This window comes from Elephas maximus, chromosome 6 (assembly GCF_024166365.1).
Source record: "Elephas maximus indicus isolate mEleMax1 chromosome 6, mEleMax1 primary haplotype, whole genome shotgun sequence".
In the NCBI taxonomy this organism is placed as follows: Eukaryota; Metazoa; Chordata; class Mammalia; order Proboscidea; family Elephantidae; genus Elephas; species Elephas maximus.
Window position 1 is genome coordinate 144261087 of NC_064824.1, and position 24849 is coordinate 144285935.

Consider the following 24849-nt stretch of genomic DNA (forward strand, 5'->3'; position numbering starts at 1 on the left):
AACACTGACATACTCACCCAAGAGTTTAGGGAAATAGATTTACTACTATGTATTATTCAGGTATTGCAGAGGCAAATAAAAATACATTTGCAGTAATAAGGATCTGTGGTTCCCACTATTCTGTTAAAAAAAAAAAAAGACAAACCTTTCTGAGTTCAGCGTGGGGGCGCTGCTGAGTGTCTCTAGAGGAGCAAAATGACAGGGGGCAAAGGGAAGAAGGCAAAACATCACGTTCTCTTAGCTCTGCGCCATATGAATGTTGCTACTTTCACAGCTGAAGAGTAACATTTAAGACTAGATGTATCAAAGCTGATTAAAAACATCTGAACAGGAAAATAAAAGCACTGCAAACAGCGTAAATAGAAACTTTACAGAGTGACAGTGCTTTGCATCAACCAGCAAACGGAACAAGGCAGAAAGGCTGTTTGTTTTTGGCCGCTGGGCTATGGCTCACGGGAGGATGTAATATTCAACAGACACGATCAGGAAGGGTGCTCAGTTCTGTCAGCAGCCGAAGGCAGCAGCTCAGGTGAGAGGAGACGGAAGCCTCAGGCTCCCAGCTCCCACCAGGCCAGTGAGCGTCGTGGCACGTTTCCCCTTCAAAGCCCACGGTCGGGAAGCAAGTTTAACTTCAGCTTAAATTCACATTAGAGTATCAGAAACTCAAAAGGATTGTGACCATATCGAACACATGGTTACATAAAATGATCGTGGAGGTACGTGTCCTCGGAGGCTTATGGAGCCCCCGGGGGCGGGTTCTGCAGCCCTACAATAGCTAGTCTTTGTCCCCTACATGAAGGTGATCCTTGACTGTCCAGAGCCTGGATGTAGCAGGAGAGTCAGATGGTCCTAGGAACACACGGGCCCCTCATCCCTCAGAAGAAGTACTCCTTCTGACTCCCGCTGGCTGCATTCTGCAAGTGGAGGTCACATCTGAGCACGGCCTCAGCTCTGCCCTCGTCCTCTGGCCGTTTTGCCCCCTTGCTCTTGTACAAGTTTTTTTGCTGGTACAGGCGGGTGGTGATGGCAGCGATACAAAGCAAGACAAAGATGACCACAGCGATCACACCTAGGGAGGGTGGAGTTAGGAAAGAGTCAGAACGTTAGGGCGATGCTGTACCCAGGGGGACACTACGTTGTCAGCTCTGTCTAGAGTCAGCGTGAAATGACCTTCTACGGACCCCAGGCCTTTCTTCCTAGTCAGTTGGAAGAAAGGTCTAGTGATGTACCTCTGAAAATTAGCCAGTGAAAAGCCTATGGGTCTCATACAGTGCTGGAAGGTGAGCCCCCTAGGATGGAAGGCCCTCAGAATACACAGTGGCGGCAACAACGGACTGCAGCATACCCATGATTGTGAAGATGGAGCAGGACTAGACAACGTTTTGTTCTGTGGTCCGTGGGGTTCCGACTCTGCAACGACTAACAGCACCACCACCAACTTGCTCTGCCTATATTTTTGAGGCTGAGAACATCAGAACTCCAGGAAGTTCTAGGTTAGATGATAACATTTGGGTTTCTTTTGCCTCTACAAACTTGGTACATACAGCTCTGTATTATGCCTTTAAGGACAAGTGGAAGCAGGATGGATTTCGCGTCCTGAACCCAGCCTCCCCCCCTGTGGAGAAGCAGACACACCTCCCTCACTTTAAAAGGCTAGAACACATCCTGCCTCCACAGAGTTTTTAACAGTTTTGCTAATGATTCTGAATTGCACATGTTTTAATAAAACTGTTTTTAAATAGCTTGGGTATGTAATAGTGAATTACAGTTATACGTGATTCTTATTTACAGATACATGAATGGTTCCTGTCACTAAATTTACTTAGGAGCCTAAGTAACGTAGAGCCTCTGGCTACAAATTAGTTGAAATTTTCACTCATAAAGGTTTTGATGATTCAAGCCAACGCCTGCGGTTGAACGTCTACCACAGGTTCAATCAAAATTTAATCAAAATATCTGGGTGGGAGGAATCAATAATCCTAAAAAGCTTTTCCATGATACTTACGCACATTCAAGTTTGAAAGACACTAAGCTATGCTATGGTAAAAATGTCTACGCAAGCATTGTACCGGTGAAAATTAAATTAAAAAATAAGTTTTGAAATATTAATAAATAAATACGAAGATGCCATTTGCGAGCTTTGTCCATTTAAGGATGACTAACACGGCATTGAGGGATATCATTGCTGACGACACATGGATCCTGGCTGAAAGCTGAGACTACTAGAAAAAAGTTTGTTGTTGTTAGGTGCGGTCTAGTCGGTTCCGACTCATAGTGACTCTATGCACAACGGAACGAAAAAAGTTTACCTGTGTTCTATTGACTATGCAAAAGCATTCAACTGTGTGGATCATAAGGAACTATGGATAACACTGCAAAGAACGGCAATTCCAGAACACTGAATTGTGCTCATGAGGAACCTGCACAGAGACCAAGAGGAGTTGTTCCAACAGAACAAGGGAGTACTGCGTGGTTTAAAGTCAGGAAAGGTGTGGGTCAGCGTTGTATTCTTCCACTGCATTTATTCAGTCTGTATGTTGAGCAAATAATCTGAGAAGCTGGACTCTATGAAGAGTAATAGGGCAACAGGATTGGGAAAAGTCACATTAACAAGCTGCCAGTGTGCAGATGACACAACCCTGCTTGCGGAAAGCAACCAATTGTACCGATTCCAAAGATGCTGGACTCAGTAAAATTACATAGGAGAATACGCCAATAGTGAAGTCTCCAGTGACCCACGCATTCACCGACCAGGGCTTGGAAGTGGGGAGCCGCTTCATAAATACCCCCCTGGGCTAGAAAAAAAAAAAAGCTAGATGTCACCCTAAATCATGATGTGGCCAGCCGAGAAGCACCACCTCCGATCACCGCCGAGTCCCTCCTGGCTGCGTCCGCGATGGGCTCCCCTTCGCCCACTGGTCCTGAGTGATCTGCAGCGGGAAAGCAAAGGGGGTGACGGTGAGAAACACCCAAGCCTCCTCGTGAACTAGGCACCTGGGTCGTTTTAACTGTAGAGCTGTCAGCCCCAGTGGAAATTCTGAAAATAACTGGGAAGCCAGCCGACTGCTGAGAGGTCCCAACCCAGGATCCAGCCCAGCCGGCCGGGACCGTGCCCACCTGCTCGCGCGTGCGTGCGCTCCCGCGCCGCGCTGTCCCCGGCTCCGCAGCTCGACGCAGCCACCGGCCCCCGAACCGCGGTGCGCGCGGGTCGGCCCGGGCTCAGCACCGCCTTCAGCGGGGCCGCGCGCTCGAACTGCAGCGCCGACAGGCAGCCTTCGAAGCCCTCGGCGCCAGCCCGCGCCGTCTCTGGGTCCAGGTGGCTGCCAGGCTCTGTGGGCGGGCGACAGAGAAGGGCCTTAGTGGGGCGATCAGTGGGGCGCGCGGTCAATGGGGGTGCGGTCAGTGGGGCCCCATCAGTGTGGCGATGAGGGCAGCGGGGGAGGGTCAGTAGGGGAGGGTCAACAGGGGAGAGGGCAGTGGGGAGGCAGTGGGAGGGTCGTTGGGGGTGGGTGAGTGGGGGTCAGTGGGGGTCAGCGGGGGAGGGTCAGTGGGGGAGGGTGAGTGGCGCGCAGGACACCGAGGGCGCTCTGGGAGTTTGGACAGTGAGGACCCAGAGGCCAGCTGCCCTGGCACACCAGTGGACTGGCTCCCCTCTGTATAAAGGCCGTTTTAAGTAACAACCATGAAGTGAAACAGAGAAGAAAAGCAAAATGAATTTGTGGATTTACAAGTCCCCCCAAAATAAAATAAGATATCCCTGAAAAGTAAAATAAAACTATAATACTCATAGAAAGGGGAAATAATGAATTAATGCTTTTAAAATTGCATTAATGATTGTTTTGAGAAGGGGAAAAAAACAAAAACAAATGAGTGCTAACGTTAGAGTTTGTTTTTAAACCTTAGCTTTTTTCAGATTTAACAGTGGGTTTGTCAAAATTCACCTCCACAAGGAAACGTTCAATAGACAGTCCCTCAGTCTGTCTCCACTTAGAGAAGGTCAGAGAACTCTGAGGATCCTGATTCAGTACTGATATTTCATATTCCCAAATGATTATCATTATCCATTTAGAGCCAACCACACACAAGGTTGTCCTGAGTCAGAATCCACTCCCTGGCAGCTAACAACAGCAGCAGCAGCTATAAGGGTGCTCGTTTGTTTGTGTATGAACACAGACAGCCTTCATACTGGAAGGTTCTCCCTCCTTCCCTCTCTACTCTCATTTATTTTTAATTGATTAGGACACTTTTTCTCATATTTCTCTCATGAGGGGTGGTCGGGTGGGTTTCTCTGACCCGGCAGATCAATATTTGGGCAAAGATTGACGCCTGGTGTCGTCGGTAGCATGATTTCTCCATCCTAAATTCCTGCAGATGAGAAGTTTGATGCCAGCCTAACTCTCTGTCTTTGTAATAATTTTTTTTTTTTTTTTTTCTGCATGGAAGCCCATGGTGTTTCCTTGGTGATCTCAGAGTTCACACATTGTGTCGGGGTGTCTAAGCATTTCCCCCCATGCCGCCTAGGACTCAAGGAACCTTTAACCTGCTTCAGCTCAGAGAAAGCTGTTTTATATGCGGTCCACTCTTTTCTCCTTTGGTAATTCCATCTGTTCCCATCTCTTCTCCTGAGTCCATCCCCGCCATCTGCTGTCCTCCCTGCCTGATCCCTGCCTTGGTGGGTTTCTGTGGGGTTTGACCTATTTGGTCTGCTTCGAATTTCAGCAGGGATGCATCTCTCCTTCAGTTCAGTTGTGGAACTCTTTAGCTTGAGTTCTGCCAAGTTGTTTTATTGCATTACTGAAATCTCCTGCTCTTTCAAGTTTTATGTGAGGTTCTGCTTGTCTCCTCCAATGGCTTTGTTTGGCAGGGACTATCCTGGATTTCAAGGACCCCTGGTTTTGAAGTGGTTAAGCCCTCTGCTGATTACTGAAAGCTCCGTGGTTCACACCCACCAGCTGCTCCTCAGGAGAAAGATGTGGCAGTCGGCTCCCGTAAAGATCGCAGCCTTGGAAACCCCATGCGGGCAATTCTTCTGTTCTATAGGGTTGCTATGAGTTGGAATTGACTTGATGGCAATGGATTTTATTCTGAATTTCCTTGTCCTTCCTGCTGTCAGAGTCCCTTGGGTGTGGGGTTGTTTCCCTTGGGGGTGGCAATGAACCAAAATGTTCAACCCCGTTTTGGAAAACAGAAGTCCTTTCTGAGTGGGCTTCAGAGGCTTCAGGGACTTTGGTAAGATGTGAGATGTACCACTCACATCTGGAACATAAAGTTTGCATTTTCTTGGGATTACAAAATGGTTTGAAAGTTTTCTTAAGCTTATGGCAGGACGAATCTTATATTAAACTATCAAAATGTGGAAAGTGTCATCAGACCTTGGTCAAAATCAGTGCCCCCCAGGCATATGGTAAATTCATTTTTACTTAAAATTTCAGGAAGTACAATTTCTTTAAGCTATAAAATTGATTGCTGAGCTTGAACTTCTACCGTATTTTTAGGGCCTGAATAAGATACCAATGAATATCCAATATTCTTGAATAAAAATATGAATATATTCAATTCCATTCTAATGTTCTTTACTCATTTAATTGAAGGGAGATGTATAGATATCAATATATAAAATTAATTTTATTCTTGCATATTCATTTGTTCATTAAGTTTTATATGATGTAGCATATTTTCTTAGTTTGTTACACAATATATTTATTGCACATTACTTAAGACTTTTTATCACCAACTTTGAACATAAGTTGCTTTTTAAAAAAATATTCTCTCGTCATAGTTTTAAACACTTCCCTGGAGGTGCAGTGGTTAAGCTTTTGGCTGCTAACCAAAGGTTGGCAGTTTGAATCCACCAGCTGCTCCTTGGAAACCCTGTGGGGCAGTTCTGCTCTGTCCTACAGGGTCTCTATGAGTCAGAAGCAACTGGATGCAGTGGGTTTTATGGGTGTGTTAAAATACGCGAGTGCATGCCTGGTCTTTCCCCCTTAGACTGTGGAGGCTTTGCTGGCAGGGGGCATGTACTTGTCACATGTTCTTGCAGTGGTGGCTGCCCACCCGCTGATGACAGAGTCTCCCTCCCTCCACCCTGGACGCATCTGCTCCCAGAGACACAGCCTTGCCTTGGGTAATGTGGGCTTCTCTGAACGCATCAGTTGCTCATTTTGTTCAGACCAAGAATAACTGCCTCTTGGGGCAGAGAGAAGGGCTTTCAGGAGGACAGATGGGGCCGGAGTCTGCCCACTCAGCTTCTGTCCGCCCGCGGCAGAGGCTGTGTACCTGCTCACCTCCATGGTGCTGTTGCTGAGGGGCCTAGGGGGTCCTGACGGCTGTGGCTGGGCGGCTCCGTGAGGAGAGAGGCTAGGACAATCGGCAGGTGTTGTGGGTTTTGTTTAGGATTTTTAATTCTGTACAGCCTTCCATGCTATGCCATAGCTTAAAAAAAATGCAATAAAATATAGACTTATATTAAAGAAAAAGTGAACATCCATAGTGTTCCAAAATTGTAGAACTAATCTTGCCTCTTGACTCCTCAGTGGGCTGCAAAAGAGATAAACAAGTACATGTCCAGCCATATATAAGCCAAGGACACCCAGACATGCCCCCAGGCCGGACCTTGCCCTGGCTTAATGGCTGCACTTGGTGTCAAAAGGCTTCTCAGTCATCATAGACTGAAAACTGGCTCCACCTGGGGCTGTCCCCGCTTCAGACGAGGGAAACACGTGCCTTAGTATTTCAGAGCAAACCCCTGGAGTTGTCTCTGTCCCATTCGATCCCTCAGAAAACTCTGCTGTCTCCACTTTTAAGATATACCCAGGATCTACAACTTCTCCAACCCTGCATTGGCAAACACTGGTCACATCCAGCATCATCCCTCATCTGGGTTATGGCAACCGCTCCCTACTGGACTCCCGTTCTCCCTTACTACCTACTTCCTACCTCTCACACAGCAGCCAAGTGGAGCTTTAATTACAACGAAGGGCCATGTCCTTCACGGGCTCCACATTGCACGAGGACAAAAAGTGAGTCCTTATAATGGTCTCTCTAGTCGCAACTGACTTGACAGCACTGGGTTTGGGTAGTCCCTAATGAGCACAAATGTTTAAGCACTGAGCTGTTAACAGAAAGGCTGGAGGTTTGAATCCACCCAGAGGCACCCTGAAAAATAGTCCTGGGAGTCTGCTTCCAAGAAAATCAGCCACTGAAAAACCCTGTGGGACACAGTTCTACTCTGAAACGCTTGGGGCTGCCAGGAGTTGGAATTGACTTGATGGCAACTGCTTTTATTTAATTTTTTAGAGTGGTCTCTATATCTATGAACTGCGCTTTGAACTTTTCTGTTTAACTCTTACTTCACCATTTTTCCCATTTGCTTTAGCTGCTCTACGTTCAAGACCAAGTTTTCGGGTCTTTTCTGACATCCATTTTGGTCTTTTCTTTCCTGTCTTTAATGCCCTTTTGGTTAGACTATTGGGTTAGAAAACCAAAAGGGAAGAACACATCCAGCATTTCTCAAGTTTAAAGAACTGAAGAAGAGGTTCAAGCTTCAAGTTGGAATATTGAAGGATTCTATGGGCAAAATTATTTGCTCACTATATAGACTGAATAAGCATGGTGAAAGAATATAACTCAGATGCACATCTTTCCTGAATTTAAACCACTCCGTAACCCCTGGATCTGTTTGAATAATTGCCTCTTGGTCTATACACAGTTTTCCTCCTGAACACAATTAAGTGTTCTCGAATTCTCGTTCTTTGCAATGTTATCCATAATTTGTTACGATCCACATAGTTGAATGCCTTTGCATAGTCAATAAAACACAGGTAAACATCTTTCTGATATTCTCTGCTTTCAGCCAGGATTCATCTGACAGCCGTGATATCCCTCATTCCATGTTCTCTTCAGAATCTGGCCTGAATTTCTGGTAGTTCCCTGTCAGTGTATTGCTGCAACTACTTTTGAATTATCTTCAGTGAAATTTTACTTGTGTGTGATATTAATGAAATTGATAATTTTTGTATACTGTTGAATCACCTTTCTTTGGAATAAGCATAAATATGGATCTCTTCCAATCAGTTGGTCAGGTAGCTGTCTTTCAAATTTCTTAACATAGAGGAGCAAGCACTCCCAGCACTGGATCTATTTTTTGAAACATCTCTATCGGTATTCCGTCAATTCCAGGAGCTTTGTTTTTCGCCAATGCCTTTAATGCAGCTTGGACTTCTTCCTTCAATACCATCGGTTCCTGATCATGTGCTAACTCCTGCAATGGTTGAACGTTAACTAATTCTTTTTAGTACAGCGACTCTGTGGATTCCTTCCATCTTCTTTTGATACTGTCTGCATAATTCAATATTTTACCCATTGTGTTGTTGTTAGGTGCTGTCGAGTTGGTTCCCACTCAAAGTGACCCTATGTACAAAAGAATGAAACACTGCCTGGTCCTGTGCTATCCTCATGATGGTTGTTATGCTTGAGCCCATTGTTGCAACCACTGTGTCAGTCCATCTATTTGAGTGATTTCCTCTTTTTTGCTAACCCTCTGCTTTACCAAGCATAATGTCCTTCTCCAGGGACTGATCCCTCCTGATTACGTGTCCAAAGTATATGAGATGAAGTGTCATCTTCCTTGTTTCTAAGGAGCATTCTGGATGTACTTCTTCCAAGACAGATTTGAACTGCCAGAAATTCAAACCAGATTCAAAAGAGCACATGGAACCAGGGATATCATTGCTGATGACAGATGGATCTTGGCTGAAAGCATAGAATACCAGAGAGATGTTTACCTGCATTTTATTGACTATGCAAAGACATTTGACTGCATGGATCATGACAAGTGATGGATATCATTTTGAAGAATGGGAATTCCAGAACACTTAATTGTGCTCATGAGGAGCCTCCGCTTAGATCAAAAGGCAGTTGTTCGAACAGAACAAGGAGATACTGGGTGGTTTAAAATCAGGAAAGGTGTGTGTCAGGGTTGTTTCCTTTTACCATATTTATTCAATCTGTATGCTGGGCAAATAATCTGAGTAGCTGTACTATATAAAGAAGAAGCTGGCATCGGGATTAGAGAAAGACTCGTTAACAACCTGCAATATGCAGATGACACAACTTTGCTTGCTGAATGTGAAGAGGACTTGAAGCAATTACCGATAAATATCAAAGACTACAGCCTTCACTGTAGATAACATCTCAACCTAAAGAAAACAAAAATCCTCACAAGTGGACCAATAAGCAACATCGTGATAAAAGAAGGAAAGATTGAAGTTGCCGAGACTTTCATTTTACTTGGATCCACAATCAATGCCTACAGAAGCAGCAGTCAAGAAATCAAATGACTTATTGCATTGGGCAAATTTGCTGCAAAAGACCTCTCTGAAGTGTTTAAAAGCAAAACTGTCACTTTGAGGACTAAGTGTGCCTGACCCAAGCCATGGCATTTTCAATCATCTCATATGCATGGGAAAGCTGGACAATGAATAAGGAAGACCTAGAAGAACTGATGCCTTTGAATTGTGGTATTGGTGAAGAATATTGAATATACCATGGACTGCCAGAAGAATGAACAAATCTGTCTCAGAAGACGTACAGCCAGGATGCTCCTTAGAAGTGAGGATGGCGAGACTTTGTCTCATGTACTTTGGACATGTTCTTAGGAGGGATTAGTCCCTCGAGAAGGACATCATATTTGGTAAAGTAGAGGGTAAGCAAAAAAGAGGGAGCCCCTCAACGAGATGGATTTACACAGTGGCTGCAACAGTGGGCCCAAACACAGCAAAGACTGTGAGAATGGCGCGGGACCAGGCAGTGTGTTGTGTTGTACATAGAGTTGCCATGAGTCAAAAATTTTTTTTAAGAAGAACAACACACCTATGAGGCCCTCTGTGATTGGTCCCCATCCCTCTCTCCTTTCCATCCCTTGTCCACCCTCACTCAGTCCACTGGTCTTCTTCCCCTTCTTGTAGTCCACCTGCCATACCTCCTGCTTGAAGTCATGGAGACCATCCACCAACCTTGAGTATCTGCCCACAGTTCACTTTCTTGTAAGGCTTTCTCATCACCCTGTCTAGTAGGGTGACCTGTCACTGGTAACTGGCAAGGGTAAATGAGACTGAGATGTCAGGTTATGTTTTTGCAAAAACAGTTGTAGGCCACAGAACCATCCCTAGCAAAACATGACAGCAAAGCAAAGGAGGCTTGCCCTATCCAAAGCATGGTCGTCAGCTGAAGGACAACTCTCACATACACTTAAATCCCCCTTTCAAACATCATCCTGGTGAGGTTTCTGGATCAGCAGCTGTTTAACCCACATCAGCTTTGATCATGAGTCTTCTTTGTGGCATAAGAAAATTACTGCGTTCATTGTGCTTGATTGCCAAATGAGAGAGAGGAGCTTGGAATTATTTTTAGCAGAGTATACTGGCTCATCTTCAGGAAGCATTTTTCTCATGATTATATGTGCACTCAGACAAAAGTATGCTTTCTGCCTTGATTGGCACTAATGGTGTAATTAAAATAAAACAAGGAACTTGCTTGTTGTGTGAATGGTACACGTGGGATCCGCGTCTGGGAGGGGGGTATGTGTCTATATCCAACCGCTGCTGTCAAGTGGATTTCAACTCATGGTGACCCCATAGGACAGAGTAGAACTGCTTCAGAGCGTTTCCAAGACTGTAAATCTCTACGGCAGCAGACTGTCACATCTTTCTCCCATGGAATGACTTTCAGATTAGAATCTCTGGCTTTTCGGTTAGCAGTGAGGGCTTTAACCACTGAAGCACCAGGGCTCCTGGGTCTCTGTTTACTTGCCTAAAATCCTGCCCAACACCAGGGACTTGACAGCGTGGAGCTCTGTGCCCGAGGACAGGCTCGTTTGTCTCCTTGTTTTCTGGTTCACCTGCCCCAGGAGAAGCAAACATCAAGAGGACGCCATTTGTTGTAACATGCAGGAATCGAAGGAAGATGATACAACAAAATGATTAAAAAAAAAAAAAAGTGTTAGTGCTATGCATGATTAAAGAGCCTTACATTCAAGAATTTGTGACTATGATTACTAGTTCATAAACTGTTTCTATAACATCTCAGATACCCTTCACCCCATACCTAGTCCCTTACCTTTCTGTATTTGTCTTCATAGTTTATTAGTCCCTGAAATAATATAAATTATCTATGATTGCAAAAATACGTAAGAGGTTTTTGCAAGCCCCAAGTTTATACATATCTAAATAAAACCTGAAATGTGAAGCCAAGAAATGTTATTCTATGTAGAGAGCAAAAACACATTTTCAAAACACTGACTGAATAATTTCACTTACTCTACATTGACTCACGTCTATTTTTTAGTTATGCAAATTTTAATCGTAATCATATTTTACATAAACCATGTCTTTAAATTGACATAACATTTGTACTCTTGTAAATTGCATGGAATAGATTCCTACTGGAGAATCATGATAAAATAGACGTTTCCAGAGCAAGTAAATTAAGATAAATGAGGAAAAATTTAAGTAGTCAAATATTCCTGCTATATTTGGCAGATTCCATTACTGAGTAAATAAACAATCACAAAATAATGGACTGTACTTGACTTCTTGTCTGAGCCACAGGAAGAAACAGCAGTCGGAAGGAGCCTGTTCTACTATACAGCTTAACCTCCTGCTTCAGGACTTTCCAAATGAGAAGCTGTACTTTCAGTCATCGTTTGATTGAGCGTGCTATTACCTCCACAAAGACCACTCCCTCTTCTCTGTTGATCTTCACGTGGTGAAGGTGGCCGTCAGCCATGTTTTTGAAATTAAAGTTAAAAACATCAGGATCTTGATGTATATCTAGCTTATACCGAATCTGCAAACTCCCTAGAGTGGGAAAAAAAGAACAATTTTTAATAAAATGTTTTTAAAACTGCCTTTGCATATTCCAGAGAAGTTTTTCTTGACATTTGTTTCTAAGGACATTTTCCAGCTTGGATCCAGTCAACAAAGCTCATTTGGATGTACAATTACAGCCTTAATCATTACCTTTCCTGGAACAGTTATGCTTCTTTAGAGTCACTCTTGGACCAACTTGCCAGGCTAATCATGCCACTGTAAGGTCAAGACAAAAGCTGTCGTTCATAAGAACTCTCTTTCTTACAATTCTTAATTTCCTAAAAGAAAAACTTGGATTGGGTTCATGTTAAACTCTAAACTCCACTCCACCCTTGCAAAAAATTTTTTTCATTGAGAAATACTGAAGCTTTGTGCAGTATTGAAATTATTTTCTGTTTCTATCATCTTGTCTTCTCCAAAGGTACTTCCTAAATTCTAAAAGGTGAGTAGTTATGTCATATGCAGTAGGCTCATGGAAGAGTTGTGCAGATGTAGCTACTGAATACCTAAGGGACCTGTGGACAGTCTTTCCAGTTGGTGAAGGCTGTGAACTTTAAGTGTTGACCAGCAGGAAGTGTGCAGTCTCAACCACATATCCCTCTGGAATGGATTCTCCTTGCTTTGTCACTGGCTGAGAAGTCAATCGCAGTGCTCGCCAGAGCACCTTCTGATGTGTCTGTGAAGTTATCCTATCGTTCGGAAGGTTTACAGCTCTAAGCCTACAATGGGGGCTAAATATTCCTACCTAACATTTCTATACATACTCTGAGTGTCAAAGCCCGGGGCCATATTTGAAATGATGGGCAGCTTGTTGGTTTATTTACACACACGGTTTTAGTTCTAAAATCTCCATCCATAACCAGCAAGTGGGTAGCAGAAGAGCGTAATAAGTTTTGCCTGGAGACAAGATTTCCGCATTCCCACATCTCCTGACGCGGCTGTAGTTTCTCCAGAAAAGTTCACCCTCATGCCTCCAGCTGTCCTATGTGCTGTTCTAAAACTCCACAAGTTGGAAATTCTTGCAAATTTTCCCAGATAATAAGTTGTTGCCCTGCCTTTGCATTTAAAATGTTTAAAACTCAGAGTGGGCCATGGAAACATAGTTGCTGGCTGGCTGGTTGTATTTTTACTTTTCATCTTCAGGTGGAGGTGGCATAATATTCTTCAGCACCGTGGACAGGGCACAAAAGATGCTGTTGATCTGGTGTCCATGGGCAGGCATTACTACATAGCTGTACTGTGTTAGCACCTTCCTTGATTCTCCCTCCTTTGGTTTGAAAGAGGAGAAAATATTCTCCACTTATAACTAACCAAACCAAAAAACCAAACCCGTTGCCTTCCAGTGATTCTGACTCATAGCAACCCAATAGGACATAGTAGAACTGCCCCACAGGGTTTCCAAGGAGTGACTGGTGGTTTGAACTGCTGACCTTTTGGTTAGCAGCTGTAGCACTTAACCACTGTGCCACCAGGGCTCACTTATAACTAGGTACCTTATATTCTTAATAAAGAGCTTCCAGAGATAATGATAGCTCTGTTTACATGAAATATGCAAATTGATAATAAATTTTATAGAAGAAAGAATCTTAATGTAATTACTAAAATGATACCTCTTGTGACAATATTTTTTATAGTCCTGAAAAATAAAACAAGTACTAACACAGTGGCAATTGGTGAGCATGCCCTGTTTCCTGTTTGTAGACCAAGAGGAAAACTTCATATTATAATTCTAATGGGAGCTCACTGCTCTTCATAAGGTTTTCACTGGCTAATTTTTTTGTCAGTAGTAGACCACCAGGTTCTTCTTCCTACTCTCTTTTAGTCTGGAAGTTCAGCTGAAACCAGTCAACCATGGGTGGCCCTGCTGACATTTGAATAGTGGTGGCATAGCTTCCAAAATTACAGCAACACACAAGCCTCCACAGCAGAACAAAGAGACAGACACGTGAAAACATTATGGATAGCAGTGGAACTTTATCTGATATAATGCCGAAAGATGAGCTCCTCAGGTTGGAAGGCATTCAAAATACAACTGGGGAAGAGTTGCCTCCTCAAAGTAGAACTGACCTTGATGACATGGATGGAGTCAAGCTTTTGGGACCTTCATTTGCTGATGAGGCAAAACTCAAAATGAGAAGAAATAGCTGTAAACATCCATTAATAAATGGAACATGAAATGTATGAAGTATAAATCTAGAGAAATTGAATATCATCAAAAATGAAATGGAATGCATAAATATCCATAGCCTAGGCATTAGTGAACTGAAATGGACTAATGATGGCCATTTTGCATTGGATAATCATAGGGACTACTATGCTGGGAATAACAAATTGAAGAGGAATGGCATTGCATTCATCATCAAAAAGAACATTTCATGATCTATTCTGAAGTACAATGCTGTCAATGATAGGACAATATCCACACTCCTACAAGGAAGATCAGTTAAAACAACTATTATTCAAATTTACACAGCAACCAATAAGGCCACAAATGAAGAAATTAGAGGTTTTTCCAAATTCTGCAGTCTGAAATTGATCAAACATGTAATCAGGATGCATTGATAATTACTAGTGATTGGAATGCAAAAGTTGAAACAAAGAAGAATTGATAGTTAGAAAATACGGCCTTGGTGATAGAAATGATGCCAGAAATTGCGTGATAGAATTTTGCAAGAACAAAGACTTCTTCATTGCAAATACCTTTTTTCAACAACATAAATGGTTTTTTTTTTTTTTTTTATACACATGGACATTGCCTGATGGAATACACAGGAATAAAATCTACTATATCTGTGGCAACAAACAATGGAAAAGCTCAATATCATCAGTCAGAACAAGGCCAGGGGCCAACTGCAGAGCAGACCATCAACTGCTCTTGAAAATTAAAACAAGTCCATGAGAGCCAAAGTATGACCTTGAGTATATCCCACCTGAATTTAGAGACCATCTCAAGGATAGATTCGATGTGTTGAACATTAATGACCGACGACCAGATGAGTTGAGGAAGGACATCATACATGAAGAAAGTAACAGGTCATTAAAAAGACAGGAGAGAAAGAAAAGACCTAAATGGATGTCAAAAGAGACTCTGAAGCTTGCTGGTGAATGTCGAGTAGCTAAAGTAAAAGGAATAAATGATGAAGTAAAAGAGTTGAACAGGAGATTTCAAAGGGCAGCTCAAGAAGACAAAGTAAAGTATTATAATGACATGTGCAAAGACCTGGAGTTAGAAAACCAAAAGGGAAGAACAGGCTCTGCATTTCTCGAGCTGAGAGAACTGAAGAAAAAATTCAAGCCTCGAGTTAAAATAGTGAAGGATTCTATGGACAAAATACTGACAGATATAGGAAGCATGAAAAGAAGATGGAAGGAGTACGCAGAATCGCTGTACCAAAAAGAATTGATTGACATTCAGTCATTTCAGGATGTAGCATATGATCAAGAATTGATGGTACTGAAGGAAGAAGTCCAAGCTGCTCTGAAGGCATTGGTGAAAAACAAGCCTCCAGGAATTGACAGAATACCAACTGAGATGTTTCAACAAATGGATGCAGCACTGGAAGTGCTCACTCACCTATGCCAAGAAATTTGGAAGAGAGCTACGTGGCCAACTGACTGGAAGAGATCCATATTTATGCCCATTCCAAAGAAAGGTGATCCAACTGAATGCAGAAATTATCAAACAATATCATTAATATGACATACAAGTAAAATTTTGCTGAAGGTCTTTCAGAAGAGAACATGGAATGAGGGATATTGTGTCAGATGGATCCCAGCTGAAAGCAGAGAATACCAGAAAAATGTTTACCTGTGTTTTATTGACCATGCAAAGGTATTCGACTGTGGATGATAGCACATCATGGATAGCATTTCAAAGAATGAAAATCCTAGAACACTTAAACGTGCTCATGAGGAACTCATACATAGATGAACAGGCAGTTGTTCAAATAGAGTAAGGAGATACCAGGTGGTTTAAAGTCAGGAAAAGTATGCACAAGGTTGTATCCTTTCACCAATTTATTCAATCTGTGTGCTGAGTAAATAATCTGAGATTCTGGACTATGTGAAGAAGAAGAGGGCATCAGAATTGGAGGATGACTTAACAACCTGTGATATGCAGAGGGCACAACCTTGCTTGGTGGAAGTGAAGAGGATTTGAAGCACTTACACATGAAGATCAGACTACAGCCTTCAGTATGGATTATGCTTCAACATAAAGAAAACAAAAAATCCTCACAACTAAACCAATAAGCAACATCATGATCAACAGAGAAAAGATTGAAGTTGTCAAGGATTTCGTTTTACTTGGATCCACGATCAACACCCATGGAGGCAGCAGTCAAGAAACAGAAAAATGCATTGCACTGGGCAAATCTGCTGCAAAAGACCTCTTTAAAGTGTTGAAAAGCAAAGATGTCACCTTGAAGACTAAGGTACGCTTGACCCAAGCCATGGTGTTTTTCATTGCCTCATGTGCTTTCGAAAACTGGATGATGAATAAGGAAGACCAAAGAAGAATTGATGCCTTTGAATTATGGCGTTGGCGAAGAATATTGAATTTACCAAGGACTATCAAAAGAACAAAAGAACGAACAAATTTGTCTTAGAAGAAGTACAGCTGGAATGCTCATTAGAAACAAGGATGGCAAGACTTTGTCTCATATATTTTGGACATGTTATCAGGAGGGATCAGTCCCTGGAGAAGGATATCATGCTTGGCAAAGTAAAGGGTCATGGAAAAAGAGGAAGACGCTCAAGGAGATGGATTGACACAGTGGCTACAACAATGGGCTCAGGCATAACAATGATCATGAGCATGGTGTGGGACAGGGCAGTGTTTTGTTCTGTTGTACATAAGGTCACTATGAGTTGCAACTGACTCAATGGCAACTAATGACAACAACAACAATGGGAGCCCTGGTGGCGCAGTGGTTAAAGCACTGGGTTTCTCCCCAAAAGGTCGGTAGTTCGAACTCACTAGTTGCTCTGCAGAGAAGATGCAGCAGTCTATTCTCGTAAAGATTACATAGCCTTGAAAATCCTATAGGGTAGTTCACTTTGTCTTATAGGGTAGCTGAGTCAGAATCTATTCCATGACAACAGGTTTGTTTTTGCAATGATATGATTTACTTTCGTAACAGTAAAATGATACTTACCATTTTTGGCAAGGATGACTGACATGTATTCCTTGTAGAAGGAGTCCACATACAGCAGTAAGCTTGGGGTTTGCACTGTTTGGAAGCTGAAGCTGATCATCTCTCTGGCTAAGGTCATGTCCCCGTGGAATGAGGCAGCGTAGGAGCTGGAGTTTGCACTTAAGGAATAATATTCTTGAAAATTGTAAGTCACTGAGGAGCCAGTTCCAAAATAGGCAGAAATCTCTGAAATAATATGCACATTTTTTATGTTAAAAAGATTAAGGGTCTCATTTTAAGTATATCTTTTAAATTATATTTAACTTATTTTAATTTTCAGAAAAAATAACAAATAGAAGAGTAGGATATAATATAATTAAAGAAAAATTTTTTTAATATAATAAGCACCCACATATCTGAGAGATGAGCAACAGTTAATTGATGGACTTCAGGGCCATTCTCAAGAGTCTTATATATGTTTATACACATGCTTTCCCTCCAGTGTGATGTCTCTACCTGAAGTTCAGTGTGCTTCTGCTGGTTTCAGGCAGAAATCAGGCTCCCTGGCTTTTACCTCCTTTACTTTCTACTTCCTGCCTTAAATTTCCCTTGATTTAGTCCTTTGCAGGTAGCAGGCTGTGATTTTTGCCAGGAGTGATGAAGGGAGGAGGCCTAAGGGTTCCTCTCTCTTTCTCTTTTGTCTCTAAGAAACATATTTATTTTCTAGGAGAAATAGTCTCTTGCCAGCTTTAGGGGAAGGCTTTCACTTTCTGTCAGCTCTGGAAGAAGGTCCTTGTATCTTTTTTTTTTTTTTTTTTTGCCTTAAGTGAAAGTTTACAAACCAAGTCAGCCTCTCATACAAAAACTTACATACACCTTGCTGTATACTCCTGATTTGCTCTGCCTCTTATGAGACACCACGCTCCTTCCCTCCACTTTCTATTTTCATGTCCATTCTGCCAGCTTCTGATCCCCTCTGCCTTCTCACCTCCTCTGTAGACAGGAGCTGCCCACATAGTCTCATGTGTCTACTTGATCCAAGAAGCTCACTCTTCACTGGTATTATTTTCTATCCCATAGTCCAGTCCAATCCCTGTCTGAAGAGTTGGCTTTGGGAATGGTTCCTGTCTTGGGCTAACAGAAGGTCTGGGGACCATGACCTCTGGGGTCCTTCTAGTAGTCACAGTCAGACCATTAAGTCTGGTCCTTTTATGAGAATTTGAGGTCTGCATCCCACTGCTCTCTTGCTCCCTTAGGGGTTCTCTGTCATGTTCCCTGTCAGGGCAGTCATCAGTTGTAGCCAGGCACCATCTAGCTCTTCTGGTCTCAGGATGATGTAGTCTCTGGTTTATGTGGCCCTTTCTGTCTCCTGAGCTCATGATTACCTTGTGTCTTTGGTGTTCTTCATTCTCCTTTGCTCCAGATGGGTTGAGACCAATTGATGCATCTTAGATGGCCGCTTGCTAGTGTTTAAGACCCCAGACGCCACTCTCCAAAATGGGATGCAGAATGTTTTCTTTACAGATTTTATTATGCCAGTTGGCTTAGATGTCCCCTGAAACCATGGTCCCCAAACCTCTGCCCCTGCTACGCTGGCCTTTGAAGCATTCAGTCTATTCAGGAAACTGCTTTGCTTTTGGTTTAGTCCACTTGTGTTGACCTCTCCTGTATTGTGTGCTGTCTTTCCCTCCACTTAAAATAGTTTTTATCTACTATCTAATTAGTGAAAAACCCTCTCTCTCCTTCCCTCCCCACTCTCATAACCATCAAAGAATATTTTCTTCTCTGTTTAAACTATTTTTTGAGTTCTTATAATAGTGGTCTCATACAATATTTGTCCTTTTGCAATTGACTAATTTCACTCAGCATAATGCCTTCCAGATTCCTCCATGTTATGAAATGTTTCATCACTGTTCTTTATCAATGCGTAGTATTCTGTTGTGAGTATACCATAATTTATTCATCCATTGATGGGCACCTTAGTTGCTTCCATCTTTTTGCTACTGTGAACTGTGCTGCAATGAACATGGGTGTGCATATATCTGTTCATGTAAAGGCTCTTATTTCTCGAGGATGTATTCCAAGGAGTGGGATTGCTGGATTGTATGGTAGTTCTAGTTTTAGCTTTTTTAAGGAAGCACCAAATTGATTTCCAAAGCAGTTGTAGCATTTTACATTCCCACCAGCAGTGTATAAGTGTTCCAGTCTCTCCACACCTCTCCAACATTTATTATATTGCATTTTTTGCATTAATGCCACCCTTGTTGGATGGAGATGGAATCTCATTGTAGTCTTGATTTACATTTCTCTAATGGCTAAAGATCCTGAGCATTTCCTCATGTATCTGTTAGCTACCTGAATGTCTTCTTTAGTGAAGTGCCTGTTCATACCCTTTGCCTACTTCTTAATTGGGTTGTCTTTTTGTAGTCGAGTTTTTGCAGTATCATGTAGATTTTGGAGAACGGACACTGATTGGAAATGTCATAGCTAAAAACTTTTTCCCAGTCTGTAAGTAATCTCCTTACTCTTTTGGTGGAGTCTTCAGATGAGCATAGGTGTTTGATTTTTAGGAGCTCCCAGTTATCTAGTTTCTCTTCTGCACTGTTAGTAATGTTTTGTATACTGTTTATGCCATGTATTAGGACTCCTGGTGTTGTCCCTATTTTTAATTCCATGACCCTTATCGTTTTAGATTTTATATTTAGGTCTTTGATCCATTTTGAGCTCGTTTTTGTGCATGGAGTGAGGTATGGGTCTTGTTTCATTCTTTTGCAGACGGATATCCAGTTATGCCAGCACCATTTGTTAAAGAGACTGTCTTTTCCCCATTTAACTGACTTTGGGCCTTTGTCAAGTATCAGCTGCTCGTATGTGGATGGATTTATGTCTGGATTCTCAATTCTGTTCCATTGGTCTATGTGCCTGTTGTTGTACCACCATGAGGCTGTTTTGACTACTGTGGCGGTATAATAGGTTCTAAAATCAGGTAGAGCGAGGCCTCCCACTTTGTTGTTCTTTTCCCGTAATGCTTTACTTATCCGGGGCCTGTTTCCCTTCCATATGAATTTGGTGATTTGTCTCTCCATCTCATTAAAAAATGTCTTTGGAATTTGGATTGGAATTGCATTGTATCTATAGATGGCTTTTGGTAGAATAGACATTTTTAAAATGCTAAGTCTTCCTATCCATGAGCAAGGCATGTTTTTCCACTTATGTAGGTCTCTTTTGGTTTCTTGCAGTAGTGTCTTATAGTTTTCTGTGTATAGGTCTTTTACATCTCTGGCAAGATTTATTCATAAGTATTTTATTTTCTTGGGGGCTACTCTAAATGGTATTGATTTGGTGATTTCCTATTCAACGTTCTTTTTGTTGGTGTAGAGGAATCCAACTGATTTTTTGTATGTTTATCTTGTATCCTGATACTCTGCTGAACTCTTTTATTAGTTTCAGCAGTTTTCTTGAGGATTCTTTAGGGTTTTCTATGTGTAAGATCATGTCATCTGCAAACAGAAATACTTTTACTTCTTCCTTATGAATCTGGATGCCCTTTATTTCTTTATCTAGCCTAATTGCTCTGGCTAGGATGAGGGTCCCTCTCCTCAGAGACCAACACACAGTCTTATCTAGTTATGTCAGCCTCATCCACTGGGAACAAATGATGGGATGATGGCATCACATGGATTTGATCAAGGGAAGCAGTCCTTTGTCCAGCAGGACTGTCCATCTTCCCTAAATCAGTTTGTGAGCTTGTGTCTTTGGCATTCTAAGTAAGATGGATTCTCCAGACGTGTGCACGCATGGGGGTGGGGGGAGGCATGGGTGGTTTAATCACTGTACTGCCACCTGTCTCCCTGGGACAGAGGTCCACACACCGCATAGCAAACCACAGTCATTCAGAAACCTCCCCACAAACCTACTCTCGGGACACATAATGTCTCATCATCCTCAACACAATATCGACTGCTAGTAAAACGTTTCTCTGCAGGAAAACATTCAGCTTGCACTTAGTGGAGGTGGACATGGAACCATTAAAACATTAAGATTTTTATTCATGGAGAAGGGATAAAATACCTTTGTAATCGACTTTCGTGAGGTACAGTTAGGTATAATAAACACATCCCTTTGAAGTGTAAAACTCAGTGAGTTTGACAGAGGTATACACCCATGAAATAACTACCACAGCCAATATTCAGGACATTTCCAATTTTTTCATGATCCTTTTTGTGCTTATTTGTAGTGACTGCCTTCTTTAATCTCCAAGCCCAGGCAACCACTGGCTTGCTTTCTGTTGCTCTAAATTAGTTGGCATTTTCTAGAATTTCGTGTAAATGGAATCACACTCTTTTTTTTTTTTTTGGAATCATACTTCTTTTACTCAGCCTAATGATTTTGGGGTTAATCCATGTTCTTGAGGATTAGTATTCCACTAATGGATATACTATAATTTTCTTATCTCTCACACTATTGATAAACATACAGGTTGTTTCTAGTTTTTGGATCTTATTCAATCTTCCATGGACATTTGTGTACAAGTCTTTGGGTAGACCGACATTTGCATTTATCTTGGCTAAATAGGAATGGGATAGCTGGATCCCACTCTTAGGACTCCCCTAGGAGCTGGATCCTATGGATCAGGTAATACGTGTACGAGTGCATATGTGTGAGAAACTGACAAAGAGTTTTCCCAAGTGGCTGCAGCATTTTATACTCACACCAGGGGGGGTTGAGAGTTCCAGTTTTCTCACATCGGTTCCAATACTTAGGACTGGCACCCACTTGGTATGCAGTGGTATCTAATTATGGGTTTAATTTTCATTTTCCTTATGACTGACAATGTTGAGTATATATTCATGTGCTTCTCTGCCATTTGTATCTCTCATTTGATGAAGTGTCTGTTCAATTTTTTGCCCATTTTATCTTTTGATTGTTTGTCTTCATCTTCTTATTGTTGGGTGTAAAGTATTATGTATTCTGAATTCAAGTCCTTTGGAAGTATTTTCTTAACAGTTATTTCTTACTTACCAGTGTCTTTTGAAGACTAAAAAACCTTCATTTTAATAAAACTCATTTATCAATTTTTAATGATTTATGTTCTGTCTGCCTCAAGGTGAAAAGTATTTTCTTCTAGAATTTTTGTAATATTAGCTTTTACATTTAAGCCTATGATCCATTTCAAGTTACTTTTTGTCTATGGTGTGGGTTAAGTGGTAAGTGACTTTTGTTCTCCATTTGGGTGCCCAGTTGTTCCAGAACCAATTGCTTAAAGAACTCCCCTTCCTCTGGTTGTATGGCCTTAACACCTTTGTGGGAAATCAGTTGACTAGAGGTATGGATTCATTCATGGATTCTCTATTTTTTTCCATTGCTGACTTGTTTTTTTTAAAAAAATTGCTTTGGAAATGCAAGGCCAAATGCATTTCCATATAAAATTTAGAATTATCTGGCCAATTTCTACAAAGAAAAAAAAAATGTTGAAATCTTGATTGAGGGAGAACTGATCAATTTGAGGAGAGCTGACGTAGTAACAACATTGAGCCCTCCAATTCATCAATGTGATATATTCCTCCATTTGTTTAGATGTTAATTTCTTTCAGCAGTTTTTATTGTAGAGATATTACACATATTTTGTTGTTTGTGGAGGAGGAAGGATTAGTAGACCACTTTTCTGTGCCAACAATAGCAGAAGTTTCCTTAGCACCATTGAATATCACCCGCGTAGGTGAAAAGTGTCTTGGAATGGTGACAGAAGGCTGATTGACCACCACAGACTGGTCCTCAAGCACAGCCTATATAATTGTGCTCTGACCACTTCTAGGCAGCTAATTGCCGTGTTTTAAAAATCAATAGCTGATCCAGTTAGGTATCCAATTTTGTGCTCTAAAGCCCAGTAGGCTGTTAAGGGCAAAATACGACAGCCAAGAATTCTTGAAGGATGTTGAAATTTGCTTTGATGAATCTGTTTTCTCTGAGTATCTGTGGAAATATAAAGCTCGTAAGTACTTTCCCAGAATTACGTCCGCACTACAATCAGCTCCTTCAGTCTTTTCAAAGAATGCTTGTGATTTCTGAGAATGAGAGAGGCTGAAAAATTTTACCTTAGCAACAGATCATCAACAAACTCCAGAGCAAAATGTTTTAATGACTCTTTTAGTTTGACTCAATATTTAATGAAAAATTTATTTACTATACCAATAAAAATATTTTCTGGAAAAAAATTGTACTACTGAAATTAGTATTTTAAATAATAATGACTCCTAAAGTAATATTGAAATAGGCAAAGGCCACAGGAGGAAGATTGTTAATGGCACATTATCCGAGAACATCAGCATTAGGTAGAAAAATAAGAATGTATAGAGAGGCCTCCAAGAAGCCAGATGGGTTGGTACTGGATTTTACAGCAGTAGTCACTGGCTTTTCAAGAGTAGGATCACATTTCTTCCTAATAAAGTAAGAAAGGAAGGAGCCCTGGAGGTTCAACAGTTAAGTGCTTGACTGCTAACTTAAAGGTTGGTGTTTTGAACCCACCCAGTGGCTCTGACGGAGAAAGGCCTGGTGATCTGCTGCCATAAAGATCGAAGCCTAGGCAACCCTATGGGGCAGGCTACTCTGTCACATGGGGTTGTCGTAAGTTGGACTTGACTTGATGGCTCACAACAAAATAAGATAGGCTGTAAAAGAGTGATGGAACTTAGGGGCTGAAATAATTTTATCAAATAGTTGCACAGAAAGGGTTTTGCACAGTTTTTAGGTGTCTGACACAGGCAGCTTATTCCCACTGGCTAAGCTCCTCCTTGCACTCACCGTCGGAGCAGAAGGGTCCAGTGAATGCTGAGAGCTCGCAGTTGCAGGAGAACCCACGGGGCCTCTCTTGGCAGTGCCCGCCATTGTGGCACAGGTGTCCATAGGTGCTACAGTGCCCTGGGCAGCCAGGCTCCACACCTGGTGTGACCTTGGCCCTTTCCTCGAGGTCCAGCACCTGCCCGTTGAGCTGCAGTGACCGGATGCAGCCCAGGAAGCCTCTCTGCCTGGTGGCCGTGCCGCCTGTGGGGGCACAGTGAGCTTTACGAGAAGTGGCAACGCCTGGGGCTTCCCAAAGTTATGAACAAACATAATGTTGGAAACATAAATATTGACAGTGTTGGGGAATACTCAAGAAAACTGAAAAGCAATTAATTTTTAAAGGTGAGTTTGGTTAACGTTTACTCTAACAGATTCCTTCTCCATTAACTGAGAAGTTATTTTTAAGTTAGCTTCATTAGAATGAAGAATAAAATTTAATAGGACATTGATATTACTGCAATAACTGTAGTGTAACGTGATGTATCTACCACCCATCTGTTTGTCATTCTGTGGTGGCTTGCATGTTGCTGTGATGCTGGAAGTTATGCCACGAGCATTTCAAATACCAACAGGTCACCCATGGTGGGCAGGTTTCAGCAGAACTTCCAGACTAAGACCAGCTAAGAAGAAAGGTCTGGTGATCTACTTCTGAAAATGAGTCAATGAAAACCCCACGTATCACAACTGAACACTGTCTGATAGAGTGCTGGAAGACTAGCTCCCTAGGTTGGAAAGCACTCAGAATACCTAGTGGCCTCAACAATGGACTCGAGCACATCAACGATCATGAAGGTGGTGCAAGACCAGGCCACGTTTTGTTCTGTTTACATGGACTCATCATGAGTTGGCGCTGACTCCATGGCAACTATCAACAATGGGATATATACTGAAATGGTTACCTAAAGTGTAAGAATTTTTAAATTGAAAATAGACTCCCACTTCTAGCAAAGACTGGGTTTACTTACTCTCCCACCTTGAAAAACAACTAAAATATCTTAAAAAAAAAG

At 42.0% G+C, this 24849-nt stretch overlaps 1 protein-coding gene across 1 annotated transcript in view; it reads right to left on the minus strand.

The window, feature by feature from the left end:
* Window positions 1–805: 805 nt before the first annotated feature.
* The window catches only part of LOC126078305 (contactin-associated protein-like 4), a 205728-nt gene continuing 181684 nt past the window's right edge, over window positions 806–24849 (minus strand). The window contains exons 18-24 of the mRNA XM_049888754.1: window positions 23804–24043; window positions 17024–17248; window positions 11722–11855; window positions 10810–10897; window positions 3118–3330; window positions 2859–2930; window positions 806–1069 (exon numbers count right to left, since the gene is read on the minus strand). Of these exons, the coding sequence (XP_049744711.1) occupies window positions 876–1069; window positions 2859–2930; window positions 3118–3330; window positions 10810–10897; window positions 11722–11855; window positions 17024–17248; window positions 23804–24043 (1166 nt within the window). The 3' untranslated portion in view covers window positions 806–875. The remainder of the gene's footprint in view (window positions 1070–2858; window positions 2931–3117; window positions 3331–10809; window positions 10898–11721; window positions 11856–17023; window positions 17249–23803; window positions 24044–24849) is intronic.